Below are 27,016 nucleotides of genomic sequence, written 5' to 3'. Positions count from 1 at the left end.
TGCTACGGATGAGAACAAAATATAATTCAATACAATATTAACTTCTTATTTTCTTTGACACAGCCAACTCAACGATATTGAGTTGCATCGACAGATGTCATAATGACTCAGAGAGATTATCTTCGATTCTCGCTTTAATTTATTTGTATTTACGTTATCTGTCAGCAGGGTGTTAATATACAGGGTATTAATGAACTCGGTGTCATAAATTTGAGGGATGACTCTTCACATCAAATTAAAGAAATTCTAATAAACATGGGTCGTTAAACGTATCGTTTCTAAGTTATAAACCGTCGAAAATGGAAACACATCACGTTTTAAAATGCGCTGGCTTGAAAATGATCTCAAACAATTCAAGGAATTACTCAAAAATTAGTTTGCGCTCTACCTAAATATCCATGTATCACAATCCCCCCCGGCGTAACAATTGTACCAAGTAAGTTAGGGTATGGGAATCATCTTTTAAGTATTAATTGAGTACTCGTTGCGTGGGTACTAGAGAATTGTGAAACATCAATATTTAGATAGAGCAAATACTAGTTCCTGCATAATTTCTTAAACAAATTGTGAGAGGTCCCATAACTTTCAAGCCAGAATATTTTAAAAAGCAATGTTTCCCATTTTCGGCGTTATATAGCTCTAAAAAGAAGCTTTTCCGACTCATGTTTAGATTTTTTCTTTCATTTGATAAGTATAAAGAATCACGTTTCTAAATTTATGGCACTGATAAATTTATGGCAAATCAACAGTTTGTATAACTGTAGAACTAAGATCTATTCCAGGCAACCTGATAGGAAACTCCCCTTCCTTCCACCACTCTCCAATACGGAGGGGAAAAGCAAGCCGTTGACCTTCACAGGGAGGGAAGCTTTTCTAATAAACAGAATCGTGTACACACTAAATTCGTACGTCAATTCGCTCGCACCTGATGGTGAGAAAGCACTGCTGTTTTTACCTGTCAACTCCGAATAACAAACTATTACTGTTTTTAATTTTTGTCTTTAAGAAAAGTATTTTTTACTATTTATGTATTAAAGTTTTGGTTTTAGTCCTATTTATTAAATCGCATTTCTAGAAATAAGAACTAATTCGTTATAAAGTTAATTTCCATAATTGTTTCACTTAAGAATCGGGAGAAAAAGCTAACCAATCCTGTCGACATTCTGTCTTTATTTACAATTTCAAGGAAGGTAGTCTTCTGGCTGTCTGAGTATCGAGTGCGCAGACTATCGACCTATGCAAATATTGTATGAATTTAGCGTGTGTGGTAACTATATTATATATAGTGTCGTGTGAAATTAGTGCATATTAAATTGTATTTTGTATCCATTATGTTTTGTATAGTTTATATTATCTGAAACAAATTTTAGTGCATATTAAATTGTAAATAATTGCGTATTTAGTGCTTTGTGAAGCGACAATTCATGATGCTTGCAGTAGTTCTGCGATAAAACATGAGCCCGGGACAGCGTTACGAAGTGGTGAGAAGCGTTGCATTTTGAATATCTTCCATGCTTTAAGGGAACAACACCCTAGTTTAACTGTTGAAGAATTCGCCGACATGACTGGGAAACAGACAAGTGTAGGAAAGGCAACTGTTAGGCAACTGTTTATAGAAGTAGGCGGGAGGCTAAATTTAATGAAAATAAATTAAGAAGTCTCAAAAATACGCGTACAAGTATTTCCCCTCTCGGAAAACTATGACGACTTCACGAAATCGGCAATTCGATCAAAGGTACATGAGGTCTTTTCCCGTAATGAATTGCCAACGTTAAATGAAATTATGATAGCTATAAATACCGATGATGAACTGCCCTGCTTTTCTCACTCAACTCTCGATAGACTGTTGAAAATCATGAAATTCAAGTATGTATAGCACCCATTAATTGCATTGACCTCCAGACAAGAGTTGTGTGAGAACTAAAAACTTTTGTTGGGGCCGTGGTGGCTCCGTGGTAGAGCGTTTACCTCTGGGGCATAAGGCCCTGGTTCGATCCCAGCTCGTGCTTAGTGGGCTTTGTGGTGGACAAGCACTGTTTTTGCAGATTTTCTCGGAGTTCTCCTGTTTCCTCCTACTTTTTTTTCTTTGCACTGTTTCATTCATTCTCGTCATCACAGTCTCCTTTAGCCTACCCGGCATAACTGCGATACGTAAAACTCAAAGATTTAATTTCATTTCCAAACTTCTGTTACTCTCCCTCCCCCTCAACGGTCGTCAGGACTGTTGACAACTCCGTTTTTGTTAAAATAGTTAAGTAACAATTCAAAAGTCAATTTCCTCTATTATCAATTGGCTAAACTCAAGGCCAACGAAAGGGCCGGGTGAGGATTGCAACCGCACAAGGCGCCAAATTTTAGGGGATTTTAGGGGTGTCAAATTCACTATGATGGTTAAGCTCCAATATTATAATTTTGCTTGAAACGGCAGACTCAGACATGGGCCTGTTCAAATTACATAGCATCTGTAGTTACTACTTCGTGTCAGGCTTCAATCAATCTGGGATTGTTTTTTTAAGTCCACCATAACAAATTTTCCCCCTTAATAAACTCAGAAGACTTCAATGTTGATGAATCTTGTATGTATGATGCTTTACCGTACATTTATCGCCGCGTATTAATAAACAACAAACAAAATAAGATACTTTGCCACAATCACATCAGGTGTACGTACGAAGAGAAAAATGTAGGAAAATGATTTCATTGAAAAATAATCAATAGAAACCAGGGCATTTGCCTGAGTTGAGGCACCCGGGGCGAGACGCATTTATTCACTATTATCTGTTTGTATACATATGGTTATTTTTCTTCTGGTTCTTTTTAATGTAAGAACACATGTATATAAGAGAGGAAACAAGAAGTGTATTATTATTATTATCATTATTATTATTATTATTTCAGGTTCTATTGTTATTATCTTAACGCACTGAAAATTTACCCATACATATTGCACTTGGTTTCCGATTTTATATTATGAAATTAATGTATCAAAGTAGTAAATACCAATTCAATTACCAACCCTGACATCCCTTGCCATTCCAACATTATGTCATAACCCCGACTGCCAAAAAAGAAGGAAAATAAACAATACAACTGTTCAATAAAATTTTCATTAAAATGACACATGTGCTACTTACTCACTAATGCAGGTAAATGTAATTAAGTGTTTTAAAATACGCAGTGTTATTATGAAAGTTGTAATTTATTATTTAGGCCTAGACATATTTAGATACACTCTATACCTCCGTGTGCGGGGGCTGATGGTGTAAGACGGAACACCAACATTCACCTCTACTTGAGCGTGGTGGGGGAAAAAACTTCTTCTTTTTCCTATCCTTTTATGTGAAACAGAGAATAGACCTAAAGTTTAAAGTGGGATTTGAGCCACTGTAGTGTACTTGATGGTTATCAGTGGAGATCGAACGCAAGACCTCGTCCATCAAAGGCACATGCGCTAGCCACTAGCCCAGCAATGAGAGTTTTTTTTTTTAACTCTTAAAACATCTATGTCTGAAAAAGGATATTGACCCTTAGAGCTGAAGCATGCTGAGGTATCAGAACTGGAAAACAAACATAAGCAAAGGAGTCACAATACACTAAAAATATAATAATCATTGTTCTCACCTCATGATACATTTGGATAGGAACCTTGTAGTCACAACTAGTTTGGTAGGAAGTTTTGATTCTTAAATCATCAGTTGCAGACGCCATTCTTGCCAACTTCGATGAGAACCGTTTGATCAATACATAACAACGACCGCCGTCGACTGGCACAAAATATACCAACAATTTTCTTATATGCACGTTTGTTCAATCTTTACGTTTCTATAGTAGAGCTGGTAGCTTTGATTGTCACGTGATCCACTTGTTGAAACGTTACTACGGCAACAACAAACGCTGCACCTTATTTTGTATGGTTAGGAGAAGAAGAAACGCGGTGGAAGTGTTCAAATACAAATAAGTGTAGGTTTGTAGAAAAGGGAATTTAAAAAGTCAAATTGGAACTACTAATTATGGAAAGTGATACGGGGCTCTCAGCAAGAGTTTCCAGTGCCCTGGAATTTATTTTGTACGAATCAGGAGCTGAAACAAGCATCGAAGGTAAGACTTTAACAATTTATAATACAGTAAAACTTGTCGAGTTGGCGATCTTTGCAACTTCGCTATGTGTTTAATTGGCATAAGATCTGTCGTGTCGTACGCTAAGAATCCGTATTATAAGCACATGAGAGAATATCGTGTTCTAGCGCCCATTTTTTAAAAAATCTTATCAGTCAGCTAGGGTCGACAAAAGTGATAAACAAAATAATTTCTCTCTCATATCATATGTATTCCTTCCCTCTCACTTTATGATTAAAGAATAAGGCTTCTAAACTTGAAAGATTCTGACATGCTTACTGCATCGTCATGTCAATTTTCTAATCCCTCGGACAACTTGGAAGAAACGTGTTCTTTTCACCCTTCCCCGGAGATTATTATTCTTAGCTCTAACACTTTCTTTCCATGTTCATGTATGACTTATATATAATATATTTATGGATTGATAGCATCAAAGATGGACTTCGGAACATTTTAACTTCTTTTTTTTTTCTTCTTCATTTCTTATTTCATTTAATGTTTACACTTTCTTATGTTAATATTTCGTATGACATTTGTATTTACGAGGGAGGATCAAATAAAAATCTTTAAAATGCAATACATTTTAGAATGTAACAATAAAAAGAAAATCTTACTCCTTATTTTTCAACGTAGTCCCCTTGATGTTGAATGCAAGTATTTCACCACTTCAGAAGTGCATGGATACCATGTTGGTAGAATTCTTTTGGTCCAGATTGTAGCCACTCGTGGATCACATTTCTCACCTTTTTATCACAATTGAAATGCTTGCCTTCCCCGTGGATGAATGAAACACTCAAATTTGATGTCATCGAAAGTCTCGAAGGTCAAACGGGCAGTATGCAGTTGGGCGTTCTCATGAGAGGAGGAAAGGATAAACCACTACACGTTATTCAGGCTTATATTTTTTTCACTTGAATGAACCTTTCTCAAAAAGCACATAGATTATTGTTCTTTCTTTTATCAAAAAATTCACTGCAAGTCATTGCAAGAGAATTAGTCCTCCCACTGCTGACTTTTCCATTAAACTTTTTAAGGAAAAATTGCTAGAAGTTCTTAAATAACTTTGCGACTAGAAACTAAATTTCTCCGTCCGACCGGGACTAAACACAAAATCGGCCGGGACGACACCTCAAAATTGGGACTACCCCGGACAAAGTGGGATGTCTGTAAGGCCTTTATCTAACGATTGATATGTATACTCATGTCCAAAATGATTGTTGCATATATATAACTGTCTTCTTGTAAGAATATAATTTGATAATGATTTCGCAGAGTACTTTTAATACTGATACTATGTGTATAATCAGGAAATGTATATTTGTCTTAAATTTCATAGGAAAAGAATTATAAATACAAAAATTAGAATGAGTAAAACAAAATGTTGCTAAATGGACAAGAAAGTTTTATTTTCGATTTATTGTTCTCATTTACTGCTCTTTTGACATGAAATTTGCCACATGCATGTCTTGGCCGATTATACACATACTAACATTGTAAGAAATACCGGGCGAATTCGTTATCAAATTATATTCCTACAACAACATATTTATAGACATGCGACAATAATTTTGGACATGATTGTACATATATGTTATATCTTAGGACAATACAGCGGTGTCCATCTCTACCAACTATTTGTGCGAAATCTCCCGCAATTTACAATCCTCCCGTCTGAATAAAAGCCCGTAGTAGATCTGTGTAAAGTTGCCTCCTCAAGACACACACTTTCAAATTTCGACTCAAAACCGAAATCAATCGTTTGTTATTGATTGTTTTCAAGAAACAATCGTTTGTTTCGAAAAACTCAAGAGAAATTTACAAAATAAAGTTGGGACAGGCAACTTCACACTGACCTCCATATTCAAATTTTGATTTGAAACCGAAGCTAATCGGCTGTTTCTCTTTTGTTATTGATTGTTTTGAAGAAAAAATAGCATGTTTAGGAGAATTTCAAGAGATATTTGCAAACTAAAAATTGGGGTGTAACTAACTTCAACCTGGTCTGTAAAATTTCAATTTCAATTCAAAATCCAAGCCAATCGGTTGTTTTTCGTTTGTTATTGATTCTTTTGAAGAAAAAATATCATTTGTTTCGAAAATTATAAAGAGGTATTTACACTTTCACTACCCTTCCACACACACTCACACACTTTCAAATTTCGATCCAACGCAGTAACCAATCGTTTGTTATTGATCGTTTTGAAGAAAAAAAATCGTAAAAATATATTTACAAAATAAAGTTGGGATGGGATTAAAGTTACCCTCCACTTACAAATTCCGTTTGGAAACCAAAACCAATCAAATTTGATATGTGTTTGTTGTTGATTATTTTGAAAACAAATAGTTTATTTCGAGAAACATAAGGATACATTTACGAAATAAAGTTGATGAAGGTGGTCTGTTTTGAAGAAAAAAAGTCACATGTTTGGAAAAACAAAAAGAGATATTTACAGGATACATTTGGTGGCCAACTTCACATTGCTTATTTTACTTTTAAATTTTGATTCAAAACTCAAGCCACTCGCTTGTTTTTCATTTTTTTATAGATTGATTTAAAGAGAAAATATTTGATTTGTGGTGGGCAAACTTCACACTGACCTTTCACATTTCAAATTAGAAACTGGAAATTATTGTGGATTTCAAACACTTTGGGAAAACCCAGGAAAACCAGGAGTGTGTGGGACCACTCGCACACGAATATCCATTAATTGTAGTAACATTCAAATGGTCTCAACATCAAAAAATATATGCGTCCACCTGGACACGAAATCTGAGCCACGCGTATGAAAGATACGAACGCTAGCCATTTGAATATACGAGGGATTGTCTTACTTATCAAGATGACTATGAATTTAGGAACCAATTAATGCAACCTCATAATATTGAAACAATAGACCATTGTTTGCGTGGTATGTTTCCCGAATGCTGAATTGGGAGAGAGGGATTCTATTAGAATTGGCACCTCGGTCGCCTAGTCTCAACTTTAGAGACTCTCCTACATAGAGAATTTTAAAACGTAAGGCGTATAGTGTGAAATTCTGGTGGCTGGATCACCTTTGGATAACGATAGCCCAGTGGCGTATTTTGTGGGCTACAGGGCCCACCGGCGGTAGCCTTAGAATATTACAAAATAAAGTTAATATAATATAAACTAATTTATATTGATAATTCTATACTTTACTGCCTTCTTTCAATTTTAAAAGTTTCTGCGAAATGTCTGAATTTAGAAAACTCCACTAACATTTTTTCCCCGCACTCTGTCTCGCTTTCTTAGGAGATTTCCAATCTGGCAACGCAGCAGAAAACCGGCTGTAGTTACTCAACTGCAAGAAGAATCATGTAGTTATGAGCGCATTCCCCTTCCCTCCAACTTCGACCGCACCGTACGAACGGGGCTAGCAGTTTCCTCTAGAGTAATCGGTTTCTTGGGCATGAGTGAAGGTAAAGGGAAGTTATACGAGAACGACAACGCATTTTGGGGGTCTCCGGGAATTGTCTCGGACATCTTGTGCCTTGTTTTGTAGCGGTTTGCTTCAACGCAATGCAAATTTTGTGTTTTACACTATTTTGCGATAGTTGGTATAATTATAATTACTTGTTTCATAATATGCGTTACGTTGCGAAGGCTCTTGCAGACTGAGACTCCTTTTCTAATCGCCTATTTCAATGATCTCTATAACTTGCATTCAGTGGTACACCCACGGGGCTCCACGGGTGTGGACCCCCTCAAAACATCCTAACATATACTTGTACACTTTCTCAATAAAACTATTCTTGTTTTAACAGGGAAATGATTGATGTAGCCTGAAAATTTGAAAATACACTTCATCTGTACTCTTTTTCTTATAAGGGGCCGCGGAAGCTCACTGGTAAAGCGTTCACTTCTGGTACATGGGGTATTTGGTTCGATCCCCGCTCACGCCAAGTAAACTTTATGGTGGACAAACACCGTGTGCATGAATTTTCTCGTGGTTCTCCCGTTTCCTCCCACTTTCTTCATTCCATCATTTCCTTCATTTATCATCATCACCGTCTCCTTTAGCCTAGCCGGCATAACCCCTGACGTAAATGGAAAGATTTCATTTTATTTTTTCTCTTATAAAAACAATCCACTTCTATAACTTTTACTCTGAAAATATAGGTGGAAGCATTTTACAATTACTTATCGTCTTCTCGGGTGCAGAATAATAAATATCTTTCAATAATACATACGCGTAGTGGCTTGTAGTATTGACCTCTTAAAGATTGAACACCTCCTAACAAAAATTTTTGGGTGTTAGTAAAGTTACAACTTATCCAAAGCAAACTGTAGGGATATTTTGTGCAGCAAATGAAGATAGAAATGTATCGTGGCCGACATATGTAAGTCTTTCACCAGCTAATGGCAACTGCTTTGAAACAAATGCAGAGTATGAGAATTAAATCTGTCATATCTGTAGTTTCGTATGAAGAAGAAACAAACTTGAAAACCAAAGCTTTGAGAACAAATCATGTTATTAATATAAACTTTGCCGAAGATTATTAACTTATATCATCATAAAAGAAATACGAAAGACTTTTTGAACGAAGAAAAATAACATACAACTTTGCAAGCGGAGGCAAAGAACCTAACGTAACAAGACTAAAGACAAATCATTTACACTGTAAAGATTGTGGTTCAGTGGTCAAGGCGCTTGGCCAGTAATCTGTGGAGGTTCTGGGATCGAATCCACGTCGGGCGTTTTTTTCTTTTACTTCAGGAATTTTGATGGCGATTGATCGGCGATGACCCACGTTTTATTATATTCGGATATTTGAATACTCGGATGTTTCAATACTTGAACTATCAAATCTTCAGGAATAATAGTAATAATAATAATTATTATTATTATCTCGTAAAAGATTAAAAATTTGAAACTTATTATTGCTCAGGTCATACCATAACAAGCAGAAACGTGACATTTGGCAAAAAAAACATTTCGATGTTGCCCATGAGAAGAGGAATTTCTCATCTCGATTCTAAAACAAAACAAACAAAATCGGGATGAGAATTAACATTTTACATCCGAGACGGGACAAGGCTAACTCAAATTATCATCTCACTTTGGAGATGAGAATCGAGACGAGGCGAAAAGTATCGTAAACATTTCTCGTCTTGTCTCGATTGTCGAAATAGAGTACGCCGCTCTTTAAGTAACAATTGATCTGTAGACTGAATCTTATACGTTATTTTGTTACTTTGTATTTTAGAGCTCACTGAATTATGGTCTGTGTATATATTTCTGTAGCAAAGCTTTTATAATTACAACTGCATATTCTACAAGTTAATTTATTATATGCCTTACTGGTCAATGATATTCAGTTATTTTTATTACAGTTATTTTCCTTAAAATATACAGTAGAATACTTTCTACATGAAACTTTAGTGGAAGGCTTTCGTTTAAATATGGGTAGTTGCAGAGGTGTGTTTTGAAGGTACGGAACCCCTTCTCCGAGATCCCTACGTTTAAGTTAGTTTTGCCAAATTTTAGGGCACTTTAAAACTTTTAATACCATTATTATTATTATTATTATTATTATTATTATTATTATTATTATTATTATTATTATTATTATTATTATTATTATTATTATTATTACTGAAGTGTTGTTAATTTAATGATTCACCCTGTTCCACCAAGTTCCCGCCTAGTGGACATTGTGGTGAACAAACACCGTGTGTGTAGGTTTTCTCCTGATTCCGCTTCCTCCCATTTTCTTTATTCCAATATTTCTTTCATTCACATCATCGACGCCTTCTGTACCTTAGCCGGCATAACCATTACTTAAAAATAAATTTTCTTATGGCTCTTGTGAGTTCAGTATCCCTACTTTCTACATGAAATTTGCCTCGAAACTTTCCGGTTAACATTTAGCCGGTTGTAGAGACGTATGCAGAGGGTATGTCCTGATGGTCCTGACACTTCTCTCCAATCACGACTATTTTGTAACTTTTGCCTAACGCTAGGGGCGATTTTACAGATTTTAATACAATGTGTCCTCATACGGAATTTGTCTTCTATATTATTATTATTATTATTATTATTATTATTATTATTATTATTATTATTATTATTATTATTATTACTATTATTATTAGTGAATATTTGGGACCTCAATATTACGTCTTATTCCAATGCAAATAAGCATACCGAAGTTAAGAAAACTGAAAATAAATTTTTGGTCACTTTATAAGGATGAATTGCCTTATAACAGATACTTTGGAAGGAAAAGAGGGGGAAAAGAAGGTGTCAGCTAGTGGACAATATGAAAATCGAACCTTCGGATGCCTTAACAGAAACTAAGTAGGATTTGTCTTCATCACGATACATAGTAACGACCTTTCTTTCGGTGGAAAACATTGGATTATGTATGCGTTATATTGATATTTTAACAATATATACATTCAAATATAAATAAGAATAGTTCCTATTTACCAATTTTGGTTGAACGAATATATGGAACGTGTTGAAAATGGGGAACGAAAATATTATTATTACTAGTAAAAGTGAAAGAATTTAGAAACAATTCCATGGACAATTCCGTGCACAATGACGTTTCAGACAAATTTATGACAGTTTCTGATTGTTGCAGTTTGCGATTGTCCAAACCAGGCCCGCAACCAGAGGGGCTAAGAGTCCTGGCCCCCCCTAAACTTTTTGTGGCCTCTCTAGACCTCAACACAGAAAACACAATTTAGATATGTGTAAGAGAATTTTTAATCACTTGTCCCCTTAGCATATTCATGGCCAATCCAAACATCTGTGGCTAATTGTGGGCCTGGTCCAAACCTTCTGGTGTATGTATTGTGTATAATAGTTGTAATAGAGGAAAATTGTCACTTTGTTAGAATTGAAGAAGCAGTTGAGGTTAAATTTATATCATGGCAGTCAAGGTGGAACAAAATGAGCCCTGTGGGGCATCTAACCCGTTCCTACTACTACTACTCTTATTACTACTAATACTACTACTATTACTACTACTATTCTATTACTACTACTGCAACTTAGTGGAATCGTATACCAAAACTGCACACGTAACGTAAGTAAATCACTTTTTAAGTGTTATTTTTTTATAAAAATAAAAAAAACTTTCCTTGGCCCGGATTTGAACTCACGCCAAAATAAATTATAATTACTAGTACGCTTAGCAACGAAGACCGCTACTAACAGACATTTGATTTCTGCTGTATTTATATATGCTACGTAGCGAGGCACTGATAACTCCAACTAACCAGAAGCGCGTATCTAGCTCCTATGAGTAGAGTCGAGCGTTATTTAAAAATATGCTTCTGAACACTGGTGAATTTGTCTACGTTTTATCTTCAGGGCCTCCATATCCCTTTTTCATTTGTTTATGTTTACTTACCTGAGATGAGTATCTGTAAGTGAAAAAAGAACTTGAGGCATTTTTGGATATTTGTAATTGTAATAATAGCAATATAATTTATACTACTACTTGGCTTTCGAGACACATAGCCTGTGAGTTTTTAGAGGAGCTACCTACAGGGAAAAATACATTTTTGAATCACTGTAATATATAAATTAATATATAAAAACTGAATGTAACTATGTGTGCCTAATCATTACGACCAAATTGCAGTCAAATGAAATGACTTTTGGTTTATAGTTAGGCCTTAATTCAAACTTGGATGTTATCATATTGCTTTCATTATGAAAATATCGTAAGGGATAGTGGGGATCCGAAATTTTGAGAAAAAATTGAGTATCTTACAAGCCGTTTAACTTACGGAGCTGAAATTCAGTATATTAACTCTTTATTAAAAATAAACAGAACGTCTCCTAGCATTTTTTAAACTTATCCTTTATGGGGAGGGGCGGCACTTTCAATATATGGTAACTTGATAGTGGGTTAGTTTGTAAAAATAATCGAAAAGATCATATTAGTTGAGAAACAAATAATACAGTGCTTCGCATCATATATCCATATATGCTTAGCATCAGATGCGGATCCAGGATGCATTTCTCGGGGGGCGGTGGTTGTAATACTGCTACTTAGAACTACTTTTAAGAGCCCCGAACTCTAGGTTTTATTTATATATAAAATAAGAAAGTTTCCTCTTCTGGGGGGCGATCGCCCCCAGGATTCGCCCTGGTTACCATGCACTTTCTACTATAATAATTGCTGAAACTTGTTTATTATATGGAGCGCTTAGAGCACAGGACAATCAACCCATAAAGTTGTGAGAAAAGTAGACATACAATTTGTAATGTAAGCTTCTGTACGTTGGTCTACTTACCTTGATTTGGGACTTTAAAATTTCATCCGTTTTTCCACTGAAAAGTATCGATAATTCAACAAGAAAATAATTAGACAATGATAATTTAATTGAAATTCATCGAAATTTTACCCATGACAAAGACTACCATTTTATATCGTAAAGGTCAGATTCATCATTATTGTAACAGAGCGGTTCTTGAGCGATCGACCGTAGAAATTCAAACTCCGATTAGTTAGAATTTCACAATCTGGTTGTTACAAGTGTAAACTCTTTTGTCGGTAGAAATGAGGCCGTGGATCATGTGCCAGAGTTGATGACGATGTGTTTTAGTGGGACAGTGGTTCAGGGTGGATGGTGGGTCGGAGTGGGTCTTAGTAGGTCACGGTGGTTCATGGGTCATAGTGGGTCACGGTGGGTGCTGCGTCAATGGGTCGTGGGTCAAGTTTTCATTGACCCAAGCCATCTATGCGTTAACTGGTTTGGGTTCGGTTTAAACTTGAAACGGAATGTGTTCGTTTATTTCAGAAAACAAACCGTAATTTGGTTCAGTTTTGTTTGAAAACAGACACTATATTGGCCCTTTTCACAATATCCGTATATATTTTGGACAAGTTCCAAACGATATGTAATGGTTTCGTTCAAGATATTATGAGTTTGCTGTTTCACTTTTGAATGGAATCACGATTCCCCATGTTTTTCTCTATATATTTTTTGTGAAAACACGTTAATGAGCAATAGAAAATACAACTGTTTTTCAGTTCGGATTGGTTTGGATTAACAGCTTGAAAATGAAATCTTTACGTTTAATGTCCCACAATTATGCCTGTTAAGTAGAGGATGAGTATGATTAAAGCAAGTGAATTATAATGGACGAATTGGTGTAATGAAAAAGTGGAAGTATCCGGAGAAAACACACGAGCACGATGTCAAGCTTACTTGCTTTGGGAACGAACCAGGTACTTCACCCATCAGATTGTTCAGTAGGCGGAGTCTCAGTTTCGATTCCCGGTGGAAGAGCCTTTCAAATATTAAATGTCCTCGATGTATCTGTGTTCGTATCCCTGTCGTTCGAGGTTACTGGAACTAACTGTAAAACGAAAATAACTGCATATAATAGAAATAAGCTACGGAGATACTTTCGGTCCTCTTTTTAAATTTAAACGTGAATTCTCTGAACTGTAGTATTCTATCATGACCGAAATCAGTGTTACATCGTTAATAAAATATTGGAATCGTAAACGTTTGCAATTTGCTACATACCCGAGTGTTTCTTGAGTCTAACTTAAAAGAGCAGTCTTAGGGTAGTGGCTTGAGCATTCGTGAGTTAGGGGTCCGCCCGAGGAAATTCAGAAAAGGTTTATAATTTACAATGTTGATATTTCTCATGTATAATATGAAAAATAGTCAATTTCTCTCTTACAAGTTAGAGTTGAAACGACTTCCTTCACGGGGGAAAAACTAACAACATGACGTCAAAGTCTAAAATCTCGATTCCTACTGTCTGAAAACTTAGCGTGTTTCGCAAACAATTCATGAATGCAAAAGGATCATCCTAAACGCCTAATATGAGTTATAAATTTGTGTGAAACGTCATTGTGGAATTGTTTCTAAGTTCTTGCACTCTTACTAGAAATAATAATATTTTCGTTCCCCATTTTCAACACGTTCCATATATTCGTTCAACCAAAATTGGTAAATAGGAACTATTCTTATTTATATTTGAATGTATATATTGTTAAAATATCAATATAACGCATACATAATCAAATGTTTTTCACCGAAAGAAAGGTCGTTACTATGTATCGTGATGAAGACAAATCCTACTTAGTTTCTGTTAAGGCATCCGAAGGTTCGATTTTCATATTGTCCACTAGCTGACACCTTCTTTTCCCCCTTTTTGCCTTCCAAAGTATCTGTTATAAGGCAATTCATCCTTATAAAGTGGCCAAAAATTTATTTTCAGTTTTCTTAACTTCAGTATGCTTATTTGCATTGGAATAAGACGTAATATTGAGGTCCCAAATATTCACTAATAATAATAATAATAATAATAATAATAATAATAATAATAATAATAATAATAATAATAATAATAATAATAATATAGAAGACAAATTCCGTATGAGGACAAATTCTATTAAAATCTGTAAAATCGCCCCTAGCGTTAGGCAAAAGTTACAAAATAGTCGTGATTGGAGAGAAGTGTCAGGACCATCAGGACATACCCTCTGCATACGTCTCTACAACCGGCTAAATGTTAACCGGAAAGTTTCGAGGCAAATTTCATGTAGAAAGTAGGGATACTGAACTCACAAGAGCCATAAGAAAATTTATTTTTAAGTAATGGTTATGCCGGCTAAGGTACAGAAGGCGTCGATGATGTGAATGAAAGAAATATTGGAATAAAGAAAATGGGAGGAAGCGGAATCAGGAGAAAACCTACACACACGGTGTTTGTTCACCACAATGTCCACTAGGCGGGAACTTGGTGGAACAGGGTGAATCATTAAATTAACAACACTTCAGTAATAATAATAATAATAATAATAATAATAATAATAATAATAATAATAATAATGGTATTAAAAGTTTTAAAGTGCCCTAAAATTTGGCAAAACTAACTTAAACTTAGGGATCTCGGAGAAGGGGTTCCGTACCTTCAAAACACACCTCTGCAACTACCCATATTTAAACGAAAGCCTTCCACTAAAGTTTCATGTAGAAAGTATTCTACTGTATATTTTAAGGAAAATAACTGTAATAAAAATAACTGAATATCATTGACCAGTAAGGCATATAATAAATTAACTTGTAGAATATGCAGTTGTAATTATAAAAGCTTTGCTACAGAAATATATACACAGACCATAATTCAGTGAGCTCTAAAATACAAAGTAACAAAATAACGTATAAGATTCAGTCTACAGATCAATTGTTACTTAAAGAGCGGCGTACTCTATTTCGACAATCGAGACAAGACGAGAAATGTTTACGATACTTTTCGCCTCGTCTCGATTCTCATCTCCAAAGTGAGATGATAATTTGAGTTAGCCTTGTCCCGTCTCGGATGTAAAATGTTAATTCTCATCCCGATTTTGTTTGTTTTGTTTTAGAATCGAGATGAGAAATTCCTCTTCTCATGGGCAACATTAAACAAAACCGAAATATTTTTTGCCAAATGTCACGTTTCTGCTTGTTATAGTATGACCTGAGCGATAATAAATTTGAAATTTTTAATCTTTTACGAGATAATAATAATTATTATTACTTTATTCCTGAAGATTTTATAGTTCAAGTATTGAAACATCCGAATATTCAAATATCTGAATATAATAAAACGTGGGTCATCGCTGATCAATCGGCATCAAAATTCCCAAAGTGAAAATTGCCCAACGTGGATTCGATCCAAGAACCTCCAGATTACTGGCCAAGCGCCTTGACTACTGAACCACAATCACTACGTTGTAAAGGAGTCGTCTTTAGTCTGGTAACGTTAGGTTTCTTTGCCTCCGCTTGTAAAGTTGTATGTTACTTTTCTTCGTTTCAAAAAGTCTTTCGTATTTCTTTTATGAAGATATAAGTTAATAATCTTCGGCAGAGTTTATATTAATAACATGATTTGTTCTTAAAGCTTTGGTTTTCAAGTTTGTTTCTTCTTCACACGAAACTACAGATATGACAGATTTAATTCTCATACTCTGCATTTGTTTCAAAGCAGTCGCCATTACCTGATCAAAGACATATCCGCATGATAGAATAGTTTTCCTGTACTAACAATTAAGATAATATAAGTGTTTCTAGTGAAGAGAAAATCATATTTATCTACTTGATAAAAAGAAAGTGTGTTGTCTTTTTATTTTGAAGACTGTATAATAACGTAGAAAGTAAATTCCATTAATAATAATAATAATAATAATAATAATAATAATAATAATAATAATAATAATAATAATAATAATAATAATAATAATAATAATAATAATAATAATTATTATTATTATTATTATTATTATTATTATTATTATTGTTATTAATGTACTGGTGTTATAAAGGTTAGTGGTAGCTCAAGCCATCAAGTCAGATGCGCCACTGCGGTAACCATTGTGGAGGTTACTCTAGAACCTCTCATGTTGAAGGGAATTCATAAAAAAAACATGGTAGAACGTTTGAAAAAATGAGCAGAGAGTTGTATCAGACATGTGCAACATGCTTTACAGTTATTTCTATACTCAAAAGTGACCATGTATGATCTTATTTGCACAGAGTTGCCACAGGGAAGTTCGTCATTATTTTTTTTTTCGGGGAGTTCGACAAAAAGTAATTAAACTAGTTATCAGCTAAAGTTAGAAATAAAAATGCGTAATTTGTACAAAAACAATATATTTTAATTAATACCATAATACAAAAAGAGAAGGGTTAATGCAGATGAGGATAATGGTATAAGTTTCCCGAACAGCGCGCTTGGCAGTGCCTGTCTATGCTAATTGTTGGTATGGTCAAAGGATTGTTAATTGTAAAAATGAAGTTGAAAAACAATGTTCATACAACGTAGTTTAAAACATATGTTAACCAACATAAAATTTACGGTCAGTTTTACCCTTACACTTCTAATTATAACTTTACTTCTTTCCTAAAACGCATGCTAGCAATTGAGTTAGTTGGCAAATGCTCGGAAAAGTGACTAATTACAACGTAGGACCAAGATTGGCATTTGGTAGCCAACTATTTCCCACTGTTGGGTTTACTGTCTGCTGTTACAGTTAAAACTTAAGTTTTCCTTCATTTTCCAAGGAAGTGCTTGAATTTTGATTGATTGATTTGTATTTTCGCCCTCTGCCAGGAGACGCAATATAGCGCAAGATCTAAACATTAAAAGGTGCTAATGTATTCGGTGCTTTTCCACCGGAAATCGAACTGGAGACCTCGTTCACCAGAGATGTGCGTTGACCACTATGCTAACAAGAAGGTTCAGGAAAATTGCCCGTCATGAAAATACAGAAATTGTGTATCCCCGTTATTCGCTATAAGGTTTATCGCCTCATAAAGCGCTTGAGTCTAGGATAGTATTGCATTTCCTAAAACAGTTTCAAAAACAATATAATATCAACGTTTAATTACTTACCGGTATTACAGAAGTACAAAATCATAATTGCACAACACCTCTATAGGTTTAGGTTGCTGCTTTTTATCTGACCACTCGGAAACAAAGAGATTGCAGCATGTGGGTATAAACAATTAAGAATTATCCGATTAATAATAATAATTTCAACATGTATTTCCAGGTGTTTCTGATGAAGTGTTGATAAAATCTGTGACTGAACTTAGAAAAGTAAACATATTACTTAAGTTGGAAATAGATGTTTTGGAGACCTACATAACAAGCACCGATCCATCTATTATGGACGACAGTAGTTCTTCCGCAAGCGCAGGACACACCGATTCGAGCCTTCGACTGTCAATACTCACTAGCAGTAGAAGTCCTTCGCCTGGCTCTTCTGCGAGATTTTTAAGTCCAAGGAGTGGATCCAAAATATCTTCAACCAGTCCGCGGGTGACGTATAAAGCTAGTAGGTAAGTGTAATCATGTATATATTAAGTACTTGTATGATATTAGGATAAACAGCGTAATTGAGTTGTTGAAGAGGAAAATGCAGTAAGCAAGGAAGATATTCTGCACGAATTTCATAAAGCGGTATTCAAAATTAGGAATAGAAAGAAACCGGTATGAATAACATATCAATTGAGTTCGTTAAAAATGTGATGGAAAAGGCAAAAGAGTGAATTGTTCCGACTCTGTAATGACAGTGCCTGCAAGTTATTTCGATGGAGGGGGCCGCGGTGGCTTAGTGGTAGAGGGTTAACCTCGGGTGTATGGGGTCCCTGGTTTGATCCCAGCTCGCACCAAGTGAGCTTTGTGGTGGGCAAATACCGCGTGCGTGGGTTTTTCTAGAATTTCTCACGTTTCCTGCCATTTTAGTCATTCCACCATTCCATTCATTTATCACCATCATCATCTACATTAGCCTATCCCGCATAAGTCTTAATCGTAGGACGTAAAACTGAAAAATGTTTGTTTCGATGGAAGCGTGTCAGTTTCTGCAATGACACTTAGTAGGTCATACGTCAATGCCATGATGCAGAACAGAATGATATTTTTTCGACCACTTTCTGCCTATATACGGTAGTGTGCTCGTGATGAATTAGAAACGAGGAAAATTCATGCGAATAACAATATCTGGAGGTAGGAGGCAAGGAATCCAATGCATTATGTGAGTTCTAAGGCAAGACTTTTTGAGATTGGGAACATATTTTAAATATTAATATTAGCACTGTTCCAAATCTTATAACTAGGGCTATCAAACATAAACAGAGAAAGAACTTCGTAAACTTTCATGGGAATATTGCGCTGTAAACCTCAAGTAATTTCAGTCAAACGTTACACAGTCTTAAAACCGTTAGTCCTTTGTTTTTGACATTGCGGGGCACGGTTGCTCAGTGGTAAAGATCTTACCTTTGTTGCATGAGATCCCTGGTTCGATCCTTGGCGAAGTAAGTTTGTGATGCATAACATCGTGTCTTTGGATTTTCTCGGAGTACTCCCGTTTCCTCCCACATTCTAATTCCACCGATTCTTTCATAATGAATCACTTGCCTTTCATAATGAATCATCCGTCTCCCTCAGTCTAAATAAGAATATCGTGGGATGTTAAACTGAAAAAATTAATTTCATTTTGCATTTTATTATATTTTTTAAATATATTTTTGATAGTTTGAAACGGGTTTTCAATCAAGTTTCGAATAAAATACAACTTCCAAATAGTTTATGGTGCCTTCCATTTCAACTCAGGCAAAAAATTATAAAATTGTACCATCACCATCTCAGATATTGTTGAAACTTATTTAATAGCAACTAGACATGTTTTTAAGAGAGACATATTTTTTTGTTTTGTCGAAAAAAATTTTCCCGCCAAGTAATGGGCCATCAAAGACGGGGAGTACAATTTATGAATTGTAGAAGACATGGAAAATGGTCAACTTCGGAGCCTCACCATTCGGCTATGGAGACAGCTAGAGTTATAATTCTTGTTGTGGTATGTACATAGGGATATAAATAAACTATATTTTATTATAGTTTGGTTTGCGCATGCGTATCTTTTTGTACATAAATTAACAAATGAACGTCAATTTATCTGAAAAGTCGAAGTTTGCGAATTTTTTTCGAGCACTTCCGGTTCGAATTTTAAAATTCTGTTTTCGCAGTTGGTAAGACCTAGCTACCCGCTTTCCGAAAAAAAATTTTGTATCACTTCTGTGTGCAACCGTTTTGTTGCAAAAAATTCGAGAAATTGTAAAATTTTCAAAAATCGCCATTTTTGGGCGCCATTTTCTCGAAAACACCATCTTTTAAAATTCTGAAATTTTGTCAAATGGTTTAACTTTACATGAATAATAAACACACCAAATACCATTCTCGACCAATGCTTCATGAATTAACTGCAGCCTTTTAAAGTTAGCGAAGTTTCGTTAACTTTGATGTTACAGTTAGCAACACTGGGAACAATAAAAGTGCAATGATTTGCTGATGTTTGTGGTTCACATTCATTAAATGAAGAATAAAAGTTTTTCTGGACTTTTTTTTATTATTTTGATCAAAAGAATATGTTTGTATTAGGTTAATTTTACTAGTAATGATATCTCTTTTATTTCAAACACGCGAAAAATGTAAGTTCAAAAATTTCAATATTGCGAATATTAAAGAATAGCACTCGAAAATAAAACTATTCCAATTATTATCTATATATTAAAATACTACATTTACGCGTATATGTTTCTCCTCACAGAAAAGTTTATATGTTTGTCTCTAATATTTTCAACAATGAATCTCGAACCCATAAGTGCTAGAAACGTGCCATTTTCATTTGTCGAATCCAAATTTTATGTAAATTGTCCAGTTCTAATTGAATATTTTTATTAAAAAAAAGCATGGCCATTAGTTCTTTATTAAATTTATAGGGGTACAAAAGAAGTACTGTGGGGGCGCGGTGGCTAAGTGGTAGGGCGTTCACCTCCAGTGCTTGGGATCCCCGGTTCGATCTCAGATCGCGCCGTGTGGACTTTGTGGTGGACAAACACCATGCTCGTGGGTTTTCTCGGGTTTTCCCGTTTCCTCCCTCTTTCTTCATTCCACCATTTCGTTCATTTCTCATCATCACCGTCTCCTTTAGCCTAACCGGCATAACCGCGGGACGTAAAACTAAAGATTTCTTTTCACTAGAAGTACTGAAATTTTGAAAAAGCATCATACCTTACGAGTTATATATTCCAACATCACATAGTTGTATATAGGGGTTGTATATCTGTCAGGCGTTTGTTTCATGGCCAAATGATAATGAAAACGAAGGATAACCATTTCTCCAGTCTAAGATTAATCTTCATTGTTTGGAGAGGGTTTTTTTTCAATAAACACCGTTTATCACTGACATAATGAAAACGAAATTAGGGCGTGATAACTAACATCGTGGTTGAAGGAGGAGTCGCCTGAACTTAGCAAAAGAGTGATAATGAAATATCTACTACTAATTGAAACTATAAATATTTTCTAGTAAAGTAAATTTTGAATAAATTATATTATTATTCTTAGTCTCTCTGTATATATTCATTTTAGAGGTAATTATCCCAAATCGGACTTCCGAAGAAACTTATCGAAACGAATTTATTGACCGTGCTGATAGCGACTACTCCGTCACGACCCCGTTTTCAGTTTTTGATAGAAATAAGAAAAGAAAGAGTGAGAAGGAAAAGGAGGGGAAGGAAGTAGGAAGAAGAAGAAAAGAAAAGAAAAGGAAAAGGAAAGATTGAGGATTTTTAAAGGAGAATGGATTACTGGATGATTTAGGAGATATAGTAATGAATTCGAATGGTTATTATCCGGTAAATCATTCCAAATACTATTAGTGGAGAATCAATTTGGAAGTGATTTGGAAGAGACACATGTTCATACATACAACCCCGACCTGGATCCAAGCAACCACTCCGATCGGTTGCCCAAACCCAGTCCAGGTGTGGAGAAAAGTGAAATTTAATTCTTTGTAATTTAATCTCAAACAATAATTGATAACTATCCAATATCTGAACTCCATGATCTGAGATCGACCCCACATATGAATTAGCTGAAGAAAGAAAAAAAAAGTTATCAATTCAATATATGTATATATTGCATCAATAGGAGTTTCAATTTCTCTGAAAGAAAAAATGTCGTTTTCTGGCTCATCCTGTTATTTTGGTTTCACTCCTAGAGCCGACTTTAAATTTGTTAGTAGCGGTCTTTCATGACCTCGGTTATTTACCTTAACACACATATTAAATCATGACACATATGTTATAAACGTCAATACGACAAGACAGTATAACTTAAACTAAATTCTATCATACATTCACACGCTCACTCACACAGGACAGTGTATATATCGTTAAAGAAAATCATCTAGCTACGATTTTATATAATATTTATTACATTAATGGAGGAAAAGAATAAAGAAGAAAAAAATTATTGAAAGAACAATTTCTTAGTTATGTGTCAACGGAATACATAAAGTTATACCTTCATAAGTCATTTCTTGGAATTTAGCTTCATATATTTAATTTACATTGACGAAAGAAAGAAAAAACAAAGTTAATATCATTACATATACCACGTTTCAGGCATGCTAAATCAAATTTATACTTCACAACATAAACGAAGAAGACATTCCTATTTATAAAAAAAATGAACAAAGAGGAAAGCAAAAAAAAACTTTTATATATAATGAAAATCTTTATGAGTCTCTATCTCATGTCGAGACATTAAAAAAAAAGTATCATACGTCCTGTAGCGTATATCAAACTCGAGCATTCAAGACCACTGTTAATGCACTAAAGGTAGTGTCCAACACATTTCGCTCGATTTAATTTAGTTTACGTTTATACACATATATATTGATTTATGATAACTATTTGTCAAGTATACACGAGCTACCAGTTTGTCGCTGTATTTGCATACTGAAAATTCCACCCATCTAGGGATTTCAACGACAACATTTGGTCAGAGGAGGATTCTCCTCTTGGTTCAGTCCATTTTTGAATTCATTATTTAATAACTCCAGGTTACTAGTTAGTCATTCATCACTGGGACACATCATAACACTTTATTCGTGAATTACTTATAACTTTTACTCATAGTATTCATATTTGAGAAGATCTTTAATAGTTGGGATGATTATGATGATTTATATCGTGGCAAACACTGGTTAAGTCATAGGATACACACTGGAAAACAGGGGGGATTCTAGGAACACTTTCCAAAAAAAGAAACTTCTGGTTGATCACTAAAGGATAATATTTGTTGAGGGATTGGATTACGTTTTAGACCTGCCGTTATTTTGAAATGCATGCCATTGAAACTGTTTACATTACTGATCACTAGTTACATTTATTCACAACAAAGAAAATTATTTAAGTTCGCGGCGGTATTCTTAAAAAGAAAATTAGGCTACATCATTCCATTCGTCGGAAAACATTACTTAAAAACCCATGGCAACCAATAAACGTATGGGGCAGATGCGGTGCTCTTACATATATCCATATTATAAATTTAACATTTTACATTTTACTTTAATATTCTATATTTCATACATATTTACATTTCGACCGTATATATATTTTTAATACACGCGCACACATTTAATTACATAACCCCAACAATAATTTGTCCAAGAAGAAGGTTGCAACATTACACCAAGAAACAAAACTTCCGACATATCATAATAAAACATTATTTTCCTTTATACCGCGCGTCTATTAATTTTAAATTCTCACATATTCAATTGTAGAGTAGATCAAAGAAAGAAAAAAAATATTGTGAGGCAGGCACGTAACACAGAACATTCCTAAATACATGAACATATATAAACAATTTTTATCTTAACTTTGGGCCCAATATTACAACAATATTCACGGAAATCACATAAATGGAAAGTGACCACTGGATCAAAAAAGAATCCCAGACGGACAATGGTGAAGGAATGAAAGTGGAAATTACGGTGTACCGAATCGTTATCCACTTCAGCGATGGGTCAAATATAATGTAAACCCAGTCCCTAACTATTTCATCAAACGAATCGTGTCTCGAGATCTCAGCTGGTTTATTTCGGTTAAAAAAATATATTATACATTAATTCATTGATATATTATACTTTCAAAATCGAGGGGGGGGGAGGTTGAAAATTAAAAAAACTTTAGAGAAGGAGTAGAAAGAATAGGTAGAAGAGAGGAGACAGAACACTACAACTACGAAAGATAAGTGGTCGAATTTGCGTATACAACATACTATAACCAAATATTCTCTTTTATGCCAAAAGGGGGTGGTTTACTTAAATACGTAAACTCAAAAGTTATCTCCAAACACACAACTAGTCTGTGCCCGCAAGGGAATTTTCAGAAAGACGAAAGCTTTAAGGAAATTCCCCTCCTCGCTGTATCCGGTTGAGTCCTTGGAGATCCCGGAAATCCACCGGAAGTTTAGAGAAGGCGTTAATTTAGAATTTCAAAAAGGAAAAAAAATCATCCGACCTCTATACAGAATATTAATGAAACTAGAGTAATAGCTAAGATATCCCTAATGAGAATTTGCCAAAATAAAAAAAAATTAAAAAAACTGAATTTTGGATCGGTGATTTCAATGACCAAACATCACCGATGGCTAACCTGCGCAGACATGCCACAGTCTGGGATGTCGTTAATTTCCCTCATCTAATTAAACTAAGAAAAGAAATGAAAATACTTAAGGGGACTAGGGGTCGACATCCGGGTACGCTAATGACCTAGATATTAATTTGATTTGCCCCGTCTGTCCTATTCAGTCTACAAACACTGTATGGTAGCGTAATATGAAGGAAAAAAATCTCAGAGTCATAGGATCTTCTCTTTATAACCGACTGTAGACATAATTTACAACAGCCCAACACCAACTATTTGGTATCGTGATCGATGAACAATTACATTTAGTTAGCCATTATATGATTCTATCCCTACCCTGCTGTCAGACGAGATTGTTTATAAATAAATACTACTGTTATGGCATACTCAACTACGAAGTAATAATACATTCTGATATATAACTCGCCTACCTTGTCGAGTGATGTCTCGGTGTGGAGGTCAGAACTCGAAACGATTCTCACCACACATTTACGTTTCATCTATATATCAACATATGGCTAAAATACACTGGGCCCATGTATACACTATACGGGTGTCCTATCATCTATTCTCTTTTACTACACTACATTTATTTCTCACTTATATTACCATTTTATCCATATATTTATTAATTTCTGACAACGCAGTATTCTTTTTAGACACCCTGTTTCTTCTATCTATGCCCAAACTATACATTCATTTCATCATATATTTTAAAAATCTATAAATCGCGTCCCGACCAACACGCAAGAAACATTACTCGAACCCAAGACTTCTTTGCCACACAAACCATCCTATATCTTACTTCGCAGCTGTTTTAAAACAATTCTCTATATAGAAATATTCACAAAAAATAAAATATGCGCGATAATATTGCTGAATGTGATAACATTCTGACAGCAACAATGAAAATTATTCTGCAACTACAAGAAAAATTTAGAAGTCAATATCGTAATTTCAGAACGGAAATAGCATCACATTGGCTGACTTCGGTTAAGAATCTATGCATAGTTTATTTACTTAAATATTTTCATTACTGGATTACACAGAATGTCGCAGTTTTCAGAATATTAAAGTGTCAAATCACTTATCCAACTATCTGTTCATATGGGCCGGAAATTGTGTTTACTCGGTTTTAATTCGAAAATAAAGGTCAATTTTGTAAAACCTAAATCACTAACTGGGTTCAATGGTAAAATATGCACGACTGATAGTACCGAATTTCGACACAAGGGCGCTAGTAACTATTTGATCGAACTGTAAACCACGAAATGTGACCTTGTACACTGAATTATTGTACTATATTACGTTCACTTTCAGATATGGATTATAAGTTCATTTAATGACGGAATACGAAAATCGAATAGTAAATACCACACTGCCCATATTTAATTATCTCACGCTCCCAATCACTCACTACCACAATTACTACTACAAGAGAAAGTTTACTACATTACGAATACACACATACTACTTAAACTACAAGACATATCATGCTAATACATACTAATCATCACTACCATTAATTTTATTATCTATTTAACACACATAGAACTCATCAGAGTTTACCATTTTTGTTCAAATCGGCTCTAGTTGATGTAGAGGAAGGAAATGGACAGTGAAAACTGAACCAATTGGTCCTGATTAACTCATGATATTCTGTCAGATACTGGTCAAAAACGTGTTCCAGGGGGACATACTAAAGCTATTAATTTAGAGGTTCCCCTCCCTAAAAGGGAAGGAAACCTAGATAATTAAATATTTAACCCATCCCTACTGGAAGCTATCCCAATTCGGGATTAAAACAGGAGCCCTTAAAGTTAACCTAAGCGATCATTCTAATATTACAGAGAAAATCACTTGGTATCTATATCAACAAGTTACTACACGGACAGGTCTTGACTGTATATGATATTGGGAGGGGTGAAAAGGATAATCACTGTATTGAATTTACTGAGTCAAAGCAAATGAAGAGTTTATCACACCAAATTAAATGCACTTAAATGTCGAACCTGTCCACACTAATTGTTTACGTCCAGCATGGCGTCCTGTGTATCCGGCTACATTTCACTGAAATTTTAGTCTGTTTTCCCTATTGATATTTTCTAAATTTTAGCTCCTGTGCTTCCGGGTAGTGTAGTTTTGACCTGGATATACAATTTACCTGTTTTACTCGGTTATGCTGTCAAAATTCCTTCAAATCTGCTAGCCGATCAAACACACAGATTTTCTTTTTCCGGTCGTCGATGTAGAGTGAAGACGATCGCGCCTTAATATGTAGCGTGGGTAACTGCACCAATCAAAGTAAAGCTTTTTTGGCGGTGGAGTATTTAAAACGAATAAAAAATGGTAAATCTGGATTGAACCGGATCTTTAGATGAACACTGGTACCAAAAGAGGGGTGAGGAGAGTCTAAAATATTGTGCCAAAATTTAGATTGGTTAATTATTCTAAAACTTCCATCCAATGGTGGGCCTATATTTCCGAATAGCACTGACACCGTGAGATTTGTAATCGTCCATTTAAAATATGCATATATGAGATTTATAATTAGTTAATATATAAATAAAGATATGAATCCCCAAAATATGATTTCTAAAGAATTTTTTACCGTCTTCCATGTTAATTTGGAATAAAATAACGAACAATTAAATAACTTATATGGACCGAAAGGAATTTTTGCTAAATAGAAAGTACAGTCGGTGTAAAAAATTTTGGAACCCTCCCATCAAAAATATCATTACATTAAATTGTAATGTTCCATTACAATTCCCCGGCGTCATTAAAAAAAATTTTGTTGGAATAACAAATTTTTGGTTAGAGAGGATTAACATGTATTAATAATAATGAACTAACTACTCATTCATACACTCAAGCATTCACTTAAATAAGAACAGTGTTAACATT

General features: G+C 34.8%; 2 protein-coding genes across 3 annotated transcripts in view; one reads left to right on the top strand and one right to left on the bottom strand.

Moving 5' to 3' along the window:
* The window catches only part of LOC145668237 (uncharacterized), a 33,141-nt gene extending 29,313 nt beyond the window's left edge, over positions 1-3,828 (bottom strand). For both annotated transcript variants that reach the window (XM_081735905.1, XM_081735906.1), the window contains exon 1: positions 3,622-3,828. In XM_081735905.1, the coding sequence (XP_081592031.1) occupies positions 3,622-3,708 (87 nt within the window). In that variant the 5' untranslated portion in view covers positions 3,709-3,828. The remainder of the gene's footprint in view (positions 1-3,621) is intronic.
* Positions 3,829-3,831: 3 nt separating this feature from the next.
* LOC145668236 (uncharacterized) overlaps positions 3,832-27,016 on the top strand; it is a 75,651-nt gene continuing 52,466 nt past the window's right edge. The window contains exons 1-2 of the mRNA XM_081735904.1: positions 3,832-4,098; positions 17,659-17,947. Of these exons, the coding sequence (XP_081592030.1) occupies positions 4,011-4,098; positions 17,659-17,947 (377 nt within the window). The 5' untranslated portion in view covers positions 3,832-4,010. The remainder of the gene's footprint in view (positions 4,099-17,658; positions 17,948-27,016) is intronic.

This window comes from Thermobia domestica, chromosome 13, assembly GCF_964235325.1.
Source record: "Thermobia domestica chromosome 13, izTheDome1.hap1.1, whole genome shotgun sequence".
Classification (NCBI taxonomy): Eukaryota; Metazoa; Arthropoda; class Insecta; order Zygentoma; family Lepismatidae; genus Thermobia; species Thermobia domestica.
Note: the sequence above shows the minus strand (reverse complement) of the source record. Positions and strands in the feature narration are given on the sequence as shown.